This window comes from Oreochromis aureus, linkage group 22 (assembly GCF_013358895.1).
Source record: "Oreochromis aureus strain Israel breed Guangdong linkage group 22, ZZ_aureus, whole genome shotgun sequence".
In the NCBI taxonomy this organism is placed as follows: Eukaryota; Metazoa; Chordata; class Actinopteri; order Cichliformes; family Cichlidae; genus Oreochromis; species Oreochromis aureus.
Genome location: NC_052962.1, coordinates 29,732,883 through 29,751,697, shown reverse-complemented (window position 1 = coordinate 29,751,697; position 18,815 = coordinate 29,732,883). Strand labels below are relative to the sequence as shown.

At 37.5% G+C, this 18,815-nt stretch overlaps 2 protein-coding genes across 3 annotated transcripts; both read left to right on the top strand.

Annotated features, from left to right (window-relative positions):
* The first annotated feature begins 95 nt into the window (after window positions 1–95).
* Window positions 96–8,021, top strand: LOC116320989 (C-type lectin domain family 7 member A-like). Its single transcript, XM_039605320.1, has 10 exons — window positions 96–297; window positions 690–812; window positions 1,634–1,711; window positions 2,221–2,280; window positions 2,390–2,538; window positions 2,668–2,792; window positions 2,880–2,990; window positions 4,241–4,283; window positions 6,835–6,859; window positions 7,840–8,021. The coding sequence occupies exons 1-10, from the start codon at window positions 270–272 to the stop codon at window positions 8,019–8,021; spliced, it is 924 nt and encodes a 307-aa protein (XP_039461254.1). The 5' UTR covers window positions 96–269.
* LOC116320987 (hepatic lectin-like) lies at window positions 7,882–13,657 on the top strand. 2 transcript variants are annotated; one of them, XM_031740730.2, is made up of 8 exons: window positions 7,883–9,284; window positions 10,138–10,230; window positions 10,406–10,486; window positions 11,882–11,995; window positions 12,104–12,148; window positions 12,850–13,001; window positions 13,112–13,233; window positions 13,324–13,657. In XM_031740730.2, exons 2-8 carry the CDS (start codon window positions 10,146–10,148, stop codon window positions 13,508–13,510), a joined length of 786 nt encoding a protein of 261 aa, XP_031596590.2. In that variant the 5' UTR covers window positions 7,883–9,284; window positions 10,138–10,145; the 3' UTR covers window positions 13,511–13,657. The 2 variants fall into 2 exon arrangements, with proteins under 2 accessions (XP_039461093.1, XP_031596590.2); XM_039605159.1 differs by having other exon boundaries at window positions 7,882–10,230.
* The last annotated feature ends 5,158 nt before the right edge of the window (window positions 13,658–18,815 follow it).

Here is an 18,815-nt window from a genome sequence, read left to right as displayed (position 1 = left end):
AGTCTCCTCCTTCTTCTTTAATTCACAGGAAGCTGTTTTTGATAACATGAAGTTGGGTTTTTTTAGCATTTCCTTTTTAAAAGGCTACGGCGAGGACAAGGAAACATTTATGGTGAGTCTCATTGTTAATCTGTCATTTAAATGTAACTGAATCTAAAAAAAATCACAAAAATGAGAAAAGCACAAATAGTTTTAGTTTTTGTTATTTAGATTTTGTGATTTAGAGACATCTGGACTAATTCTGAAGTCAGAACCTTGAAGACTGCAAGATGAGCAGTCCACAGAGCTGCACAGAGGGTAAGAATATTATGTTAATTCAACAGAAAGGAGAAGAGGCGAACCAACAGTTTGAAGTTAACTAGAATAAACCCACACTGATATATAAACTAACTTAATATATAAAACTAGACTTCAAGTCAGAATTAAAATGAGGGTCTGACCATGAAAATGTGTCACAATTCAACATGTTGTTATATGGGTGTGTGATGTTTCCTGTGTCTTGTCTAATGTAACTGTGGTTCTCAGAGTTGGCAGCTTGATGAACCAGACAAACCAGCCTTTACCAGACAAAGGCTGAACATTCGTAAACAGTTAAATGTTCCTGTATTTGCCCTTAACTACACTACGTAGACTTTGTTAGAACCGTTTATTATGTGTCCACTTTCTGTCTTCTTTATGTGATTCATCAGATGAAGCTCCTGACGCTCAACATGCAGAATCAACCAGAGGGTCAAAGGTCACCTCAGAGAGAATGGCCCTGTTCTCTTTCTGTGTTCTCCTGGCAGCAGCTGTCATTGTTATTTACCGTCTCTGTAAGTTTTTTTGTGTGTGCAGTAGGGGTGGAATGTTTCACAAAATCTGTGGCTTGATTCATGTCACGATCTTTGGTTCAATTTGGGAAACCTATTGGTATCAGGTAATATATATCAGGTCATGTATACAGGTCATCTGCTAATCGTAAGGTTGGTGGTTCGATCCCTCCAGTCTGCTTGCCAAAAAAAAAGTGCTTGCATGAATGGATGAATGAGGGAAGTTGTGTAAAGTGCTTTGAGTGCTCAGAGTAGAAAAGTGCTATATAAGAAGCCATTTATATACCATTTACAGTGTTTAAAATGCATGTTTTTCTCAAGGACGTGCCATGTAGTCATGCAAAACTGAAAGAATGAAACAGTCTGGCATGGGGCACGTCATTGTGAAATTCTTATGTTAAAGTTAGGTTAGGGTACAGTAAAACTGGAGACATTGATCATCCTCTATCGCTGGAGCTGCTTTGTCTTTACCGTTTTTCTTTTTTTCCATGACTTGGTTGCTGCAGTAGGCACTCGACCTTTCTGCCCTTCATTTGGGTTACTGGTGCAAGGCTTTTTTGCATATGTCCTGAACCGAACAACACACACATCTGAAACCGAGACAAATAAACCAAAAGGGACAGACATTTTTTCATGAACCGTTTCAGCTATTGTGTGCACAGGTGTATATATAAGTTTGATATGTTTTCCCTTCATTTTTTTTTACTTCAAAGGCATTGTTTTAAAATCTTGTCATGAAAAGATCTGTAAGGACAAATCTTTGTCCCATTTTAGTGAAACCAAAAAGTATTACTCTAACTACTTTTCTCTTGTTATGAAATCAGCTGTTGAAAACTGGCTTAGCAGAAAAAATCTCCAAACACTGAATGAAGAGAATGCAGCTTTGAGGAAAACTCTCACAGGTGAGAGAAACTCTAAAAGATTCAGTCTCATTCAGCTGCCCTGAAAATAGTATTCAACCTAACTATTGTTTGAGGAACTAGCATTAGTGCTACTTCTTATTTGGCATTGTTAGGGCAGTGTGAGACTAAAGTAAGAGAAGCATTTAAGTGCATATCATCATGTCTTTAAGCTGTATATTTTGCTGCCATTGGTTGTTGCTTTAGTTGCTCATTTCAAAGTTCAGATATATTTAACTTCTAGCCCCATACCAAACATGTGATTTCTCATTTCTGCATAGCTGCTGGTCTCTTCCTGTGTGAATTCCTCTTTATACTGCTGACAGTAGCAGACTGACAGGAGCCTCTTAAACTGAGTTTTACATTAATGTACACAAACAAACAAAACGGGAAACAAATCTTTCCTAGTAACACAACCTAATAGAATATATTCTGGGACCACTCAAACTGCTTTGAGATTGCATTTTCTTAAATCAAAGACACATCAGATGTTTTATATTTTGTTTTTATAGAAGTAAAATCATGCAGCAATAAGCACCTCACGTGTCCTGAAATTCCTAAAGTAAATATAAGTAAGTTATGGATTTTGTGTTTCTCAAATTGATATCCACTAATGACTGTAAAGTTGGAATTGTACAATTTTTTCCACTTGACTAAAGTCTTTTCTGTAATTATTCAAAGACGGGCCATGTGGATGTGATGAAGGCTGGGAGCAACATGGAGGAAAGTGTTATTACTTCTCTACCAATAAATCATCCTGGACAGAGAGCAGAGATGACTGCAGGGCTAAAGGAGGAGACCTGGTTAAGATAGATAACTGGTGTGAGCAGGTATAAATCACATACTCTTCATTTCATTCATTTGTTTCACGTCTTTACATTTTAAAATGTGCTTTAGGAGAACTTTCTCTCAAAGCAGATCAGTGTTATATCAATAACACTCAAACATCTCCATTTCAGATTTTTCTAAAAACCAGATTGAATAGAAAAATGGACGACTTTGACGACATGTTCTGGATTGGCCTGACAGATGCAGTGGAAGAGGGCAGATGGTTGTGGTTGGATGGCTCACCACTAAACACAAGGTTTGATTGTCATAAACATTTTTTTCCTTTTACAATATGCAGTTTGGAAGTTAACGTGATCATTTCTTTTCGGCCTTCATCCAATAGTTTGTCTTTTTGGGCTGACCATGAGCCGGACAACTGGACTAATGAAAATCCTGATGGAGAGCATTGTGTAAGGATGGGGGAGGAAGAAGGGGAAGAACCTCTGAAGACTTGGTATGATATGTTTTGCAAAGCTCCTAATAAGAGCATTTGTGAAAAATGGGCAAAAACAGATTGACTGACTGTTTTATTTCAAACATGTAAATATAACTGAACTAACAAGAGAATGCATTGTAAACAGAAGAAAAACCCAAAGTAAAGATATTGAGTGGTCATGAATATCTGTGTGTACCACTCAATTTAGATGCTCAAAAACTAATAGGATGAAATTTACACTATTTGATCCTAGTCTACTCACATGTAAAATACACACATAAAACAATATAAGTTTACAAACTAAAACAGCAAACTACAGTTTTACTTTGGGCTATACACCCTGTTATTAATACACTTCTAAATCTCTGTGCCTTGTAAAAAATAAAATAAAAAATTCTTTATTCTATATTTAAAAACTGAGTTCTGGTTGTATATGTTTAATATGAAAGTGTATTTCTGTAACACATATCCTAATGAATACTTTCAGCTTGGGTTACTCTCACCCTAATCAACAAAAAATGAAGACAGGGCTTCATTAGAATACAGTGAGACTTCTCAGTGACTATATTCATGGAATTTATTGGGTTTTTTTAAAAAGGTATGACGTTATGCATTGATGTACTTTTTTAAAAAAACTTCCTCTATAGAGTTCTTCCACAAACTAACTCCTGTGACTGTAATGCTGATATTTTATATTAGTCCTTATTACTGGCTTGCTGAACAGCTAGTAATAAGGACAATTAAGATGATTTGGTTTTAAATGGCCCAAGTTCTGAAAGTTGTGAGGCAAAGATGTTTTTGCGGCATTAAACATTATTTATGCAGTTCTGAGGTCAACCAAATCTTTAAACTTAAGAATACCGAATTTAATTTTCAAAAAAGGATTTGATGGTTCTTTTGAAGTGGCTTTATTTACTTTACTTTATTTACAATCCTTATTGCTCTTTTTTGCAGAATATATAATGGATGGGTGTTTGTTTTGTTCCAATACTTTGTAGAACCACCTTTTGCTGCAATTACAGCTGCCAGTCTTTTAGGGTATGTCTCTACCAGCTTTGCACATCTAGAGACTGAAATCCTTGCCCATTCTTCTTTGCAAAACAGCTCCAGCTCAGTCAGATTAGATGGACAGCGTTTGTGAACAGCAGTTTTCAGATCTTGCCACAGATTCTCGATTGGATTTAGATCTGGACTTTGACTGGGCCATTCTAACACATGGATATGTTTTGTTTTAAACCATTCTGTTGTTGCCCTGGCTTTATGTTTAGGGTCGTTGTCCTGCTGGAAGGTGAACCTCCGCCCCAGTCTCAAGTCTTTGCAGACTCCAAGAGGTTTTCTTCAAGATTGCCCTGTATTTGGCTCCATCCATCTTCCCATCAACTCTGACCAGCTTCCCTGTCCCTGCTGAAGAGAAGCACCCCAGAGCATGATGCTGCCACCACCATATTTGACAGTGGGGATGGTGTGTTCAGAGTGATGTGCAGTGTTAGTTTTCCGCCACACATAGCGTTTTGCATTTTGGCCAAAAAGTTCCATTTTGGTCTCATCTGACCAGAGCACCTTCTTCCACATGTTTGCTGTGTCCCCCACATGGCTTGTGGCAAACTGCAAACGGGACTTCTTATGGTTTTCTTCTTGCCACTCTTCCATAAAGGCCAACTTTGTGCAGTGCACGACTAATAGTTGTCCTATGGACAGATTCCCCCACCTGAGCTGTAGATCTCTGCAGCTCGTCCAGAGTCCCCATGGGCCTCTTGGCTGCATTTCTGATCAGCGCTCTCCTTGTTCGGCCTGTGAGTTTAGGTGGACGGCCTTGTCTTGGTAGGTTTACAGTTGTGCCATACTCCTTCCATTTCTAAATGATTGCTTGAACAGTGCTCCGTGGGATGTTCAAGGCTTGGGAAATCTTTTTGTAGCCTAAGCCTGCTTTAAATTTCTCAATAACTTTATCCCTGACCTGTCTGGTGTGTTCTTTGGACTTCATGGTGTTGTTGCTCCCAATATTCTCTTAGACAACCTCTGAGGCCGTCACAGAGCAGCTGTATTTGTACTGACATTAGATTACACACAGGTGCACTCTATTTAGTCATTAGCACTCATCAGACAATGTCTATGGGCAACTGACTGCACTCAGACCAAAGGGGGCTGAATAATTACGCACACCCCACTTTTCAGTTATTTATTTGTAAAAAATGTTTGGAATCATGTATGATTTTCGTTCCACTTCTCAAGTGTACACCACTTTGTATTGGTCTTTCACGTGGAATTCCAATAAAATTGATTCATGTTTGTGGCTGTAATGTGACAAAATGTGGGAAAGTTCAACGGGGCCGAATACTTTTGCAAGCCACTGTATATTCCACATAAAGACCTTGAAAAGCTTATCCATGCCTTCATTACTTTGAGACTAGACTATTGCAGTTCTCTGTACATGGGCCTGCAATTCTCTCTCCCCCAGCGTTTGCAATTAGTTCAAAATGCCGCCACACACCTCATAACTGACTCCAGAAGGCATGACCACATCACCCCTGTTCTAGCCAGTCTACACTGGCTTCCTGTTAAATACTATCGTTTTTAAAATCCTTTTGTATACTTTTAACATTTTAAATAAGAGAGCGCTCAGATCCTCTACCAACTGCTTTTAGTGCAACAAAGGCCCCGACGAAAGACTAGAGGGGACCGAGCATTTGAAGCAAATTAGTTCGGACTTCCACCCGGTCTGCATTTGTGCTATGTAACTGTAACTGTTACTGTAACTGTAATTGTTTGTAACTGTTGTTGTTGCCTTTTGTAGTAATCTGCTTTGCTACCTTGTATGAAGCACTTGGATGGACACTTTCCTTTTTAAATGTGCTATAGAAATAAATATTGATTGATTGATTGAATGGTTGATTGGTTTAACTGGTTTTTATTTAGGAATAGGCAGAGCGTCCTCTCTTCCTGGTCACATTTCTTGTTATGCCCAGGTTACCCCTAGGCCGAGGATGTTACACTGGCCTGCCAGATAATTTCATATGTCGGTTATTATTGGCCCGTGGGTATGTGGGAGCCGAATCTTCACCCTGCTGAGAATTTATGCAGACAGGGATGGGACTTAATGGGAACAGCAAATCACATACAAAGGCAGACGGGTATCATACCATTATATGAAAGAAGGACGTTCTGTAATCAGCAAGTGTAGTGGTACAGACAGGTACACAGAGACAGGGGGCCCGGTTTAAATGCAAGCATGTTGGGAAAGAGTGAACAAACGAGCGAAAATGTAAAATCACTATCATGTGTCTGCATTGTAATGATATTGGGTGTCTGAGTGTCTAAATGAGTCTCACAGGCCAGAATATGCGCTTATTACATGCAAAACGTGAAGAAGGTGAAGAAATGACAAAAAAAAGCAATCTTCAGGATATCACAAGCTGGTGGCGTCCTTGTGGTGATACCAAAACCGGATACATAGTAGGGTTGCATCAGGAAGGTCATCTACATAACAAAAAGTCAAAAGTACCTTTATATAGATTTTGATTACTTTTAGACTTCTAAACTCAACCTTTACAAGACTAAGCATGAAGAAACTCACAAAGCCCAGTCTTGTTGAATTTGTCTCTAAATGTTCTTACCGGTTGGTGGCCATCTTGAAAATGGTTGCCATTTTGAAATTTAGCCTGACTAATGGATTTCATGAAAAGAGTATGATGAATGGTCGTAAAAATTGATTTGGTACTTGTATCCACACGATTTTACCGCTAACATTTTCTGCTGCACTATCACTGCACAACACATATGTCACCATCCTGGGGTGGTAACATGTCTTTTTCGGCACTTTGAATTCTTTTCTTTAAAAAAAAACTGTTTTTACTGTTCACAGATACAGCCACCTATAACTGCCACTGGTATGCACTTTCCACAGAACATACGTCACTTTAATGCAATTGCAGAGTGTCATCAACAGATGGTGCTTTGTTCACAAAAACTTTGACTTGTATAGTTTCACATTCTTTTAACAGATTTCATTATTAAATATTTTCACCTGTTCAAATATAAAAACTTAATTTTGAAAATGTAAAATAAATGGATGAAACTTTACAGTCAGTTTGACCATTTAGACATTTTGTACTGCAAATCACCAAATTTATTTAAAGTAACAGATGACAGCAAACATATAAAGAAGAGCTTTGAATGTCCTTTAAGAAGCCTGGAGAACTGCTACTGAAGACTACTTAAAGAAATAACATGAAAACGTTTCACAAGAACAGGGCTGTAATGCCAAATGTTGACTTTAAAGCTCTGTTTAAATTGCATGGTTGCAAGGTTAAAAGTGTATTACACCAGAATTCACCTGATGGATTTGGGTGGGTGTATAAGTGCTATCACTATTTGGGTGTTTGGGTGTGAGTTTTGTTGGGGGTGGGATGTTGTCTTTGGAGACGCTACAGGACTGAGTTCAGCACTCAAGTCAACCACATGGTGCCTTCCAGAAAACACACACACAGGCAGCGTTGCAGGGGGAGTGTCCATTTACTCATGACAACAGAGACAACATTCATTTAGACTCTAGTGCTTTTGCAACTGATTGCGGCCTTGACTTTTTGTTTTGCTCTTGTACTTAATTTAGATTATTTAATTTTAAGATGGGTCAATCTGACCTGCAACAAAACAAAAGAGTCATTCTGACCCACCATGAGCTTCTTGTTGTTCTTCTTCTTTTTCTTCTGTGTCCCTGAGACCACTTGCTCTCTATCCACCTACCTACGCACCAACTTACAATGCTTACCTGCCTAGACCCAGCTTGCACACGTCGGACAGTAGAGCACAGTACAACCCCTACATATGTACTTGCTGCACCTTCTGACACACCTTTTGTGTCTTACAGTCCTCGGTCCTACTGTTGCTGATGTTGTTGGTGACCTGCCGACGGTGCCGATGACGACAATGATGATGATGATGCCACTGATGCGTTTGGGTCGGTCACAGAAGACCACGTCCTCATCGAGAGACAGTGCACTTGGGACACCACGGTTCAAGCCGCACTCACGCAAGGGACTTGTTCCCTGACACAAATGTGTAAGGTGCTACGAGCACCTTACCCTTTAGCTTGAGGAACGCTTGTTTCACGTGCCAATGCCAAAAAGTGATCGCTTGCCAAAAGTGATTTCTGGTACTTAAAAAATTATTGCAGGAATTTAAGCTGCTATAAATGACTTATTGACCTCAAACCATCAAAAATAGGTCAATCATATCTCTCACAAAGAATATCTTATCACAACATAGCTCATGCACTCAGTTTTTGGAAAAGTGACTTTTATATATTCTTTATTTATCCCCGTAAAAAGTGTCATTGACATTAAAAATGTGTATTTCACGAGAGATCTAGCCAAGAGGGCAGCAGAAATTGTAACAAATATAACATCACAGTTCTATAAACTTACTTGAAGTGACCAAAAAGGACTGGATTGATGATAATATGGGTCATCAAATACACAGAGTCACAAAGATACTTCAAAAACAGGTCATTTCTTTATTTTATATATAACCCCTTCATAAATCCCTTACACTACCGTTTATTTACTAATATAAATAAAGTTATTAGACTTTTTAAAAAAAAACACATTAAAACATCAGAATTCAATTTTTAGCAGACAATCACTTTTTGGTAAAACAACATCTATGTCAGTTTTTGGGAGCAGTGATCTTTAATGTAAATGAGCCTTTTTAGGTGTTTCATATCGCCTTCAACAGTGAGGGGGTTGGAGGTGGGGTGTGCTCAAAATGCTTTGCCTTCCCAAAATGTGAAATGGATATGCATGCAGAAGTTTCATTACCAGCAGGGGGAGAGAATATATTTAAAGCCAAGAATTTGCTAGTGAATTAAAAAAAAAAAACAATCGTATGAAGTACTTTCCCGGGTCCTGTAGATGCTAATATGTATATTCATATACAAATGCGTTAATAATGTCTGTTTAATCACTTTCCGGTGATTATTTTTATGTTGCCTTGAAACAAAATATCTCCCTCTGTTGTTACTGCAGCTTCTGCATGTGTGTCCTTTTCATGCTTTGGAGAGGCAAAGCCTGAAATGGTGGACTGGCCTGTCTGTTCCAGGTTTTGCCACAACTGCTTTTTATTTAGCAGTTACACTTGCTAAATAAAAAGAATTAAAAGATTTTAAAGCTCATTTTATGTAATGACGAATTATTTGTTTCCCTAGAACAGGAAAGTGTTACTTTGCCTAGTGGTCTAGGGGTACCCTCGACATAACATGAGGCTAGCAACACAGAACAACTGAAGATGCTAAGCAGCAGTTTATCTGCTTTGGAGGTGAGCACTGCCATGTCAACAAATAAAAGTATCCAGTGTTCTCTAAGCGGAAATAAAAGGAAAACAAAAAACAATTATTGAACCAATGTTTCTAACCAATAACCAAAATGGATTTCAACACAAACACTCGTCTCACTCCTGCTACTGCTGCAGTGATCAGTATATGCAGTGGATAAGTATTTACATTTCTCTACAAAACACTCTTAACTAACAGCATATCAGAAACACAACTTAGCTCACAAAATTCCCTAATGGACTTCTGTTCAGGCTTCTCATACAACTACTTGGTGCTACTTGCAACTGCTTGGCTCTTTGTTGTTTGTAGACGCAACAAGGAGTGGACAGAGGTGGCTGTCAGCTGGAGTTTAAGATGCTGCTGTCCATTCAATTATCCAATCCAGCCACAGGAACTTTTACAAACCAATCAGCAGCTCCACCAACACACACAAACGCACACACACCTTCGAGGCAACAGATTATCTTAGATCATAACAAAAGACATTTCGAATTATAAATCCCTGCTTTAAGATCTTAACTTTTGAAGTAAAGCATTGCACACTGATTGATTCATTACAGATGAAGAGAATTATTTACAGCTTCTTTGTGCTTACAAACAGTTATTCTGTCTGGTCATCTCAATGACCTCTTCGTTTTTTATACATATGAGTGTGTTTGTACATGTCATTTATTTTATCCACACAAAAAATGGATGTGAAACATTTCTTTTGAAAATGACATGAGATTAAAACAGTCAGATATTGTGGAGTTGTGGTTTATAAAGCCCTCCCCTTGCTTCCGTTTTACAGGAAGTTGTTTTTCATGATGTCTGCGTGTTGTGTAACTTCTCTTTCAGTCTCACTGATGGTAACACACAGCATTAAAATGCCTGAAGAAGAAGTGCTTTACTCTAATGTGAGGTTTATAAAAGCGAAGAGGGAGACCAATGGTGAGTCTGTATATTCATCTTTCTAATGAGTAATAAGATTTCTTAGAAAAAAACTCAAAATAGCAGTTTCTTGTTTTTTTAAGTATAACATTGTAGTGAATTTTTAAAATTACATTTATCAACAGACAAGAATTTCAAACAAACTAAGAGTCTGGTTTCATGTTTTGTGTTGTAGAAAGAGCTTCCCCAGTGGCTAATCCCACTTTCTCCCAAGTCAATATTTCAAAGACTCAGCCGTCCACGACAGAGGTGCCTGGTAGGTACAGACGAGGTTTTATTTAACAGGAGAATGAACTTTGAACAGCACTCAGTATTGATCAGGAAGCAAACAGCCATCAGATAAATCTATTTTTATTTTTTACAAAATAAAAATATGTTCTTCAGTCACACTGAGCGCTGACTTTGGAAACAAAACATGGGAGTGAATCAATTAAAAAAGGGGGAAAGCTGAATTAATTTGAATCTCTCCAAAAATCTTGCTGTATGTTATTGTATGTAACATTTTTACAGTTAATGTGTGCACCAAAGAGATAAATAAAATTTCCATTCAGTTTTATTTATATGGCAGCGTTTCACAAGAACAGCCCCAACAATCAGTTGAGACTCTACGAGGAAGAACTCTGAAGAAGGGAGCAATCTGCCGTGACCGTCTGACAGACGAGTTCAAACATTTACAGTAGTACTAAAAACAGAAAGGTTTTTTTTGTTTGTTTTTTTGTTTTGTTTTTTAAATAATAATAAACTAAAGGTAATAAATATCCTTATTAGGTTACAGAGAAATTTCATGGACAGAATTTTATTTAATGGACAGCCTTCCCTTAAAGGGAAAAAAGTTTGTGAATTAGTTCACTAACAAACTTGCAGTGGCGTCGCAGACTGTCAGTGTTAAAATGATGGAAGTAAAATTAATATGGATATTGTGTACTTGTAACAATATATATACTATATTTAGGTGTCTCATTTCTGTGTTTTGTTTTTCATTTAAGTGCTGGTTTGGCTCACTAGGATAAGCTGCCGATCGCCTGCTCATGTCTTTGTCTCTCTCTCCCGCTAATAAAGCCAAAAAAAGGCCAAAAAAAGGAAACTGGGAAAGTAACTTTGACGGAGTTTCATCCTACTTTAAGGAGTCAGTAAAGTAAAAATATAAATATACAGGAGTTTTCAGGATCAAAATCTCAAAGGGGATCATAAAATTATTAAAAACATAAAATCAAACATTTACTCAGAGGTTTTCTTGTGTTCTTTTAACATTTCTCGATAACTCTTAATCTGATGCTAAAGTAGGAGTAATGCTGGAAACCACAGGAAGTGAAGCGTCGTGTTTGAGGTTGTTTGGTTGAGGAGTTCTCAGCTAAAGTTATTTAATGTCTTCCTGGGTGGTACTTAGAGAGCCAGTAAACTGCTGCATCTAACGAACGTCCACATGCAAGGACTACAATCTTTATATCTAATTTCAGCAACAGAAAATCACTTAGGTTATTGTGCTTTATTTTCTAAACTGCCAGCTGTAAGAAGCATCTTATTTGTGATTTTTATGAGCCAGAAATTCTTGATCACACCTTGTATATTCTATACTCATGTTGTTGTGACAGCAATCTGTACATGTTTATCTCTCATATCTGTGACATCTCTGTCTTTGCTAACTCTTCAGAGCTTCCTCAACAAGCAGAGCTGAGCAGAAATTCGAAGCTGCTGTCAGAGAGAGCGGTCCTGCTGGTTGTCATTGCTCTCCTGGCTGCTGCTGTCATTGCTCTGTGTGTTACCTGTGAGCGCTACAATTTTAATTTTAACTTAAGGAATTCAAAAATCTACATGTCTTTTAGTTTGCTGTTGACTGATTTCTTTTTTTTTTGTCTTATACTTTTTAAATCAGCATTTAAGCATAGACATCACAGAGAGGGAGGAAACAAACAGAGAGGTAAGCATGTGAAACTCCAAAGCTGCAATGCTGGATCGAAGCTGGATTTTTTCAGACATCTAAACTCTAATTTACACCGTTCATAACAGCTGATATTACATGAATATCCAAACCCTGTTTTGGCTGTAGAATAAAACTTTTGTTAGTTTCTGTTCAGTATTTGAAAAACAGACATTCTTGATGAACAACAGATTAGTAAAAAAATATTTTCTTGTGCTAAGATGCTATACAATACAGTATAGTCCACATGTCCACAGTCTCCTGAAATAAAAAGTAAGTTTTGAATTTTGTCTTTGACATATTTGTATCCTCTGATGATGATTAAATAAACATTGATGGACTGACAGAAAGAGGAAGTTAGAATATAAACGGAGGACAGAAGAAGACTCCTGCTGCTCCCAAACCTCATGAAGATGAGTTCAAATTAGGGTGATGGCAGTCAGATCAGTTTTTTTCCAAAATAGAACGAAAACCATGCAGCACAGTGCAGCCTACACGTTCACAATGTCCTGATGCAAAAAGTAAATTTTTAATTATTTTTTATATTTTTTATATTTATATTTTTATATATTTTTTTTTATTATTTTTATCCTCTGATGATGCTTAAAGAAACATTGACTGTTGGAGTGACAGAAAGAGGAGAAAACATGAACAATGACTTTTTCCACCTGACTGAAGTTGTTGTTGTAATCTCTTCAAAGATCAGATGAGTTATAAATGTAAAGATGGCTGGGAGCAACATGGAGGAAAGTGCTATTATTTCTCCATCGCTAAAACCTCCTGGAACGAGAGCAGAGATGCATGTAGAGCTAAAAATGGAGATCTGGTTAAGATAGACAGCACGGAGGAGCAGGTATAAAACACTGCTGCAGGTTCATGTTCTCATGCATTTTATCACATCCTGCTGTTTCATCATCTTATAACAGAAACATTTCAGAATAATTTTAATACAAATTCCTTCAGAAATTCCTGGAGAGTAAACTGAAAGAAATCATGAAGTCTGATGACAAGTTCTGGATCGGACTGATATACTCAGCTAAAAACAAGACATGGGTTTGGACGGATGGATCACCGCTGAACACAAGGTTCAATTATTGTGAAAATATTTGTATTCATTTTCAGAATCAAAGTCACCATTTTTTACTGAACATCTTCTGTTTTGTTTTATTTCTTAGTTTGACTTTTTGGAAGAACAAAGATAAAGACATTAATAATGGAACAAAAGGGGCAAATCCTGATGCGCAAAGCTGTTTAAGGGTGGAGGCAAAAGGTGGAGCTAAGCTTTCGTCCTGCAAAAAGTCTCATAGAAGTATTTGTGAGAAACAAACAGTTACTGAATGCTGTAAATGTGCAACTGTCTAAAGTTCAGTCAGTCTATAAAAGAGTGTCAGTAAAAGATACAGACGTTGGAGTTGCGATATGTTTATAAAGCTAATGTCTAAACTGTATATCCCTTCTAGATTTGCTTTTAGTAAAAAATAAAATATACTTGAATAAATCTGAATAACATATTTTGGTGATTTGTTTTTATTAACAGTATTGTTGTGGTGTACGGTGGTGTTGCTGCTGTGAAAATGAAAAATTTGCCTCATTTTTTCGTTGAGAAATTTACAAAAAAAAATACAAAAACTTCAGTTTAAGGGAAGAGTTTGGTTACCATTTATCCAAGCTTTATGCTTTATAAATATAATGTAACTAACTAATATAATATGTTAGTTGTACTGTATTTTTGAGTAATAAACACTTTCATCTTGTTGATGTTACTCTCACATTTTTCCACACAAGAACAGTGCATACGAAGATGATTTACTGTGTGGTTTCAGTGAACACTGTCATACTTTTCTCAGTAAAAGATTCCTGCTCTAGATTATAAATTTAAGCTAAATATACCAGATGTCTAAAAGATATCAGCTTATTGACCAACAAATTATCTGTATCCTAAAAATGACAGAATACAAATGTTTCATTGATCTGAATTTAAGTAAAATGAAACTATTTAAGCATGAGGAACTCTGTCCTTTAAATTCATCAACACGAAGGTGACGAAAAACAGAGCTTCAGTGAGACGTGAGTGTTCATCATCAAACAACCACCAGTCTGAACAAAACTTCCCAGAATAGAAGAAAAACATGTATCCTGGAGTAAAATATTTTTACCTGCATGAAACTTAGTTGGCATGGTGGTGCAGTGTTTAGCACTGTTGCCTCAACAATGTTCTGGGCTCAAACTTTCCTGTGCCTTTCACTGTGAAACTTGCATTTTCTCTGCCTCCACAATCCTAAAACATGTACGTGGATTAGCCACTGATTCTATGAATTTGCTTTCTGTACAATTTTTTTTTTTTCAGTGAGACTAGGAAGTTATATTTAAGTACCAGCAAACTTGAGGCCACCTTTAGTGTTTTAAGAATACATGGTGAAATTTAAAGAAAGAATAGAACCAGTCAAGTGTTAATAATGAGGCGAAAAGTGAACTGAACTGAATTTCCCGGAGTAACCCACCCGAGGGATTAATAAAGTTTTATCTAAACTAAAAGCAGCAGACTGACTTTTTCTCATGTCACATGATCAGATAACAAAATGTTTCCATTACACATTTGTGGTAAATGTTTCCAGACCATGAAACCCAGAGCAGATAAATGTTTACTATCAATGTAAAACTTGACACTTATACTATTCATGTATCACACAGGATTGCTTTAGTAGCAAAACATGTCAGCATTTAAAGTTTTGAAAGTGAAATTCCTGATAACTTATAGCTAACTGCAGTTGTATCTTTTAGATGAGGGATGCAAAGCTTCACTTATCTTTTCTCTGTAAAGCCTCAAATTAACTTTCATTGATTAAATATTAGGGAAAACTGACATTGACATGAATTTCATCTTTGAGTTCAAAATAAACTAAATTAAAACAACAAATTTGTGTCTCAAAATGTTATCAGCTTAAAAAAAGCTGGAAGCAACATTGAGGAAAGTGCTATTATTTCTAAGATGAGGGAAATGAATGCAATTTAAAACATTACTTACAGGTTTGTATTCTTACATTATCATAATTAACATTAACAAAAAGAAATGCCATGTTATGAGGTCAAGCTGTCCCAATTGGTCGTGGCAGCTTCTCAGCAATTGATATTTATTAATTCTGTCTTTTTTTCGGTTCGATCCCAGACATCTCCACCAAACATCAGCCCAGCTGTTCATCCCTGGAAGTATCTTCCATTTGTATGTAATGTCCGAGTTCCTGGTTGAACTGGTTTACAAAGATCCTCTTTTATCATGATGAATATCTACTGAGTAAATTTCAATGTCTTTATTTTGGCTAAATTTACCACACTGCCTGTGCCACTAGCTTGTCACAAATTTCTCCCAACTTTCCAAACTGCTGAATCCACTAAAACATACACATAAGGCCAAATTTAAGATAACACCTGAGTGTAAGATTACTTTTGAAGATCTCCAGAATGGTCTGCTCTTTTCACCCATTCTAGGACACCTACAATTAGACCTTCCCTTTGTTTACACCTACACCTGTGATGTGGGCCTGGGATTCACACTCGTTCAGAAAATAACAAAACAAAACCGGAAGTAAAAAAGTCCTGATGACTTCAATATGTCAAATTATACTGTTCCAGATTAACAGATTAGAAGATTAGCAGCAAAGATTATCACCTTTAGAAGCAATAACTTCTCATTATTATTAGTCGTATTAGTATATTAGCAGTAGTAGAAGCAGTAGTCTGACGATCAATCTCACTCTGCTCACTAATCTCTCACCACAGTACCACAAGCTGAAGTGTGGAGTTTGACTGGGCCATTGCAACATGTTGATTATTTTCCTTTTCCTTGTTTTGCAGATTTGCTGCTGTGCCTGGGATCATTGTTCTCTCTGCGTTACATTTGACTCTTGAATACTTTAGTATACAGAGAAGTTCATGGTTTAAGGTGCCCAGGTCTTATGGCTGGAAAACAACTTCAAATCACTAACCATCCACTACTGGAATGACAGTTGGTATGAGGTCTTTGTGCTGATATGCTGTGTTGGTTTCCCACAAAGCTGGGCACTGTGTATTATGGTCAAATATCTGCCTAATCCAGAGAAATGCATGAGTTCTCCACCACTGACAACCACATATAAGTCTGCACCACACAGCTGTCAACCATACAAGGGGAGGAGAAGTGTTGCACACTTAAATAAAACCTTTGTGGCTTAATGTGTCAGCCTTTGGTGTACAATCTGCAAATATACAGACACAGTCCATCGTCACAGTGGACTGAAATATTTCAAACTCAACAAATACATCTTACAGTAGAATAAATGAAATCAAGATTAAAAGATGATTACAAACATAATGAGGATGACCACACATAATACTGTATTACACGTTTTGTAACCAGTCTCTTAACTCTTGCTAGGCCCACTACATTACAATGAGTGGCCCACTGTGTTTAGCCCTTGTAGACTGCTCATTTCAGGGCATACTCCCTCTTGTGGTAGAACGGAGGAATAACCATTCTTCCAGTACTACATTTCACTGGAGACTGGGGCACACATTATTTTGTGACAATTAAAGAAAATAATATTTTAACAATCTGAACACTGTAATGAAATAAAGGAGATGGCTTATTTACATACATGAAACACTCCTTGCCCTTATAGATGGACCTGACCATTTCACACCAAACTTGCCATTGCACACTCCGGGCTCATCTTTACAAACGACTTTATTTTGGATGCATGCATCATGCAACAGTGCAGTTTCCTACACAGTTACCGTTACCCAATCTACATTTATAATAACACTAAAAAATGACAAAATGAGAACAGCAGACATTTCAATAAAGACCATTTTAAGGAATTGAACATGATTTATTGAAGTACTGAGTTTGAGCAATAAACTATTCAGATGGAGCTGCATAGCAGAGTAGAGCCTAACAGTGGCAGGAAGTAGGCAAGGACCCTTTGGAGTCTAGATGCTGGTGGTGGCAGAGATGAAGCAGGTTAATACTTGGATGAGGAACTCATTTTGGCCAGGATAACTTGGAGATGAGATGAAGGCAGGCTTACGGTGGGTAATAAAATGAGTGGATCAGAGTGAAGATGACAGAATTAGGTTACAACATGGGAAAGTGGAAGTGATGTAAAGAATAGACTAACAGCACAAAAGCACCCAGGAACGCAGGCAGATGAGTGAATACAGAGCTTCCTTACTGAATGTATGTGTAAGCATCATTACTAATGCAAACTGAGCTAAGTAAAAATGAAGAGTAGATGGCAGCAATGCACATCTGCAACAACCAGTTGTAGAATAACCAGCCTGTCCAGCACAGAGGATAAACCGCAGAGCAGGTTAATGTGGGAAACGTGTGTTGGCATGAATCTCCTCGACAAGTTTAAGTAATCAGATTACTTTTAAAGGTGAAATCAGATTACACAAATAATCAGATTACCCCTTATGGTGTTCTCAAATTATATTTTATCATCACTGGAGGAACTTTGATCTATTCTTCTCTGCAGAGTCATTTTAATTCAGCCACATTAGCAAAGTGCCAAAGCAACTTACATGTTATTTTATTTTTGAGTCAGATGTTGACTTACGCTTTGGATAACTTCCCTGCTACATCACTGTGCTGTATTGTTTTATTTTTTCTTATGTTTTGCTTTCTGTTAATGTTGGTGAATAAAAGCCTGGTTAGTCTGCACCTCATGTCCGCCTCGAGCCTCCTATTTTAATCCAGCAGATGGTCTTGATTCAGTTATTAAAGCTCCATCTAGAGGACAGAGGCAGCAGCTACAGTTTCTACATTAATGGGGTTGTTTTTCAGGAGCTGGGCTCGGGCCCTTAGTTCTAGTGAAAGGAACTCTTCAGCATACCAAGATATTTTGTACAATTTAATGCTCTTTGTGGGAAGAGTTTGTGGCTGGCCCCTTCCTGTTCCAACATGACTGCGCACCAGTGCATAAAGCAAGGTCCATATAGACATTTATAAGTGAGTTTGGTGTGGAAGAACTTGACTGTCTGCACAGAGTCTTGACCTGAACTCAATAAAACACCTTTCAGATGAAAATGGGACGTCACTCAAGTTCATTGTTGTCATAAGCAGACAACAATGTAATGGTAAAAAGAAAACTTTGGAGAGCAGTTGTGCCTACATGACTACAGGATGCAGTGTGAGTGAGATTGACAGCTGGTAGTGAAAGAGGAGAGACAAGACTTCAGAATACTCTGTCTCTCTTGAGCTTTCGCTGAGACCACAAGACCAGTAAAGGAAGAAGATGACCTGAAGAAGATAGTGGGTTATCAACCATGCATGCATGTATAGTTGATTAAAATGTAAAATCCACAAGTTAAAAGAGAGTCCTCTCTGGAAAATGATTACATGGCTTTCGTCTTTCTTCTTTTCCTTTTTGTTCCTTATCCACTGTGAGGTCATATTTTGAATTTAGCGGCTCTCGATGCCTAATTCCTGGTGATGTCAGTTTTTTGTGTTAGGAAGGGGAAAGAGATGAAGGTTGTGAGTCCTGCAATCAAACTCTGGAGTAGATTGCAGCGCCTGCAGGGCTGTGGTCCTTGTGGTATTTTTATTAATTTACAAAAGAACAGTAGTTTCCATGAAATGTATAAAAATGGATTTTGTGAAAAAGTGTTCTTCAAATATGAGGAAGTAGAC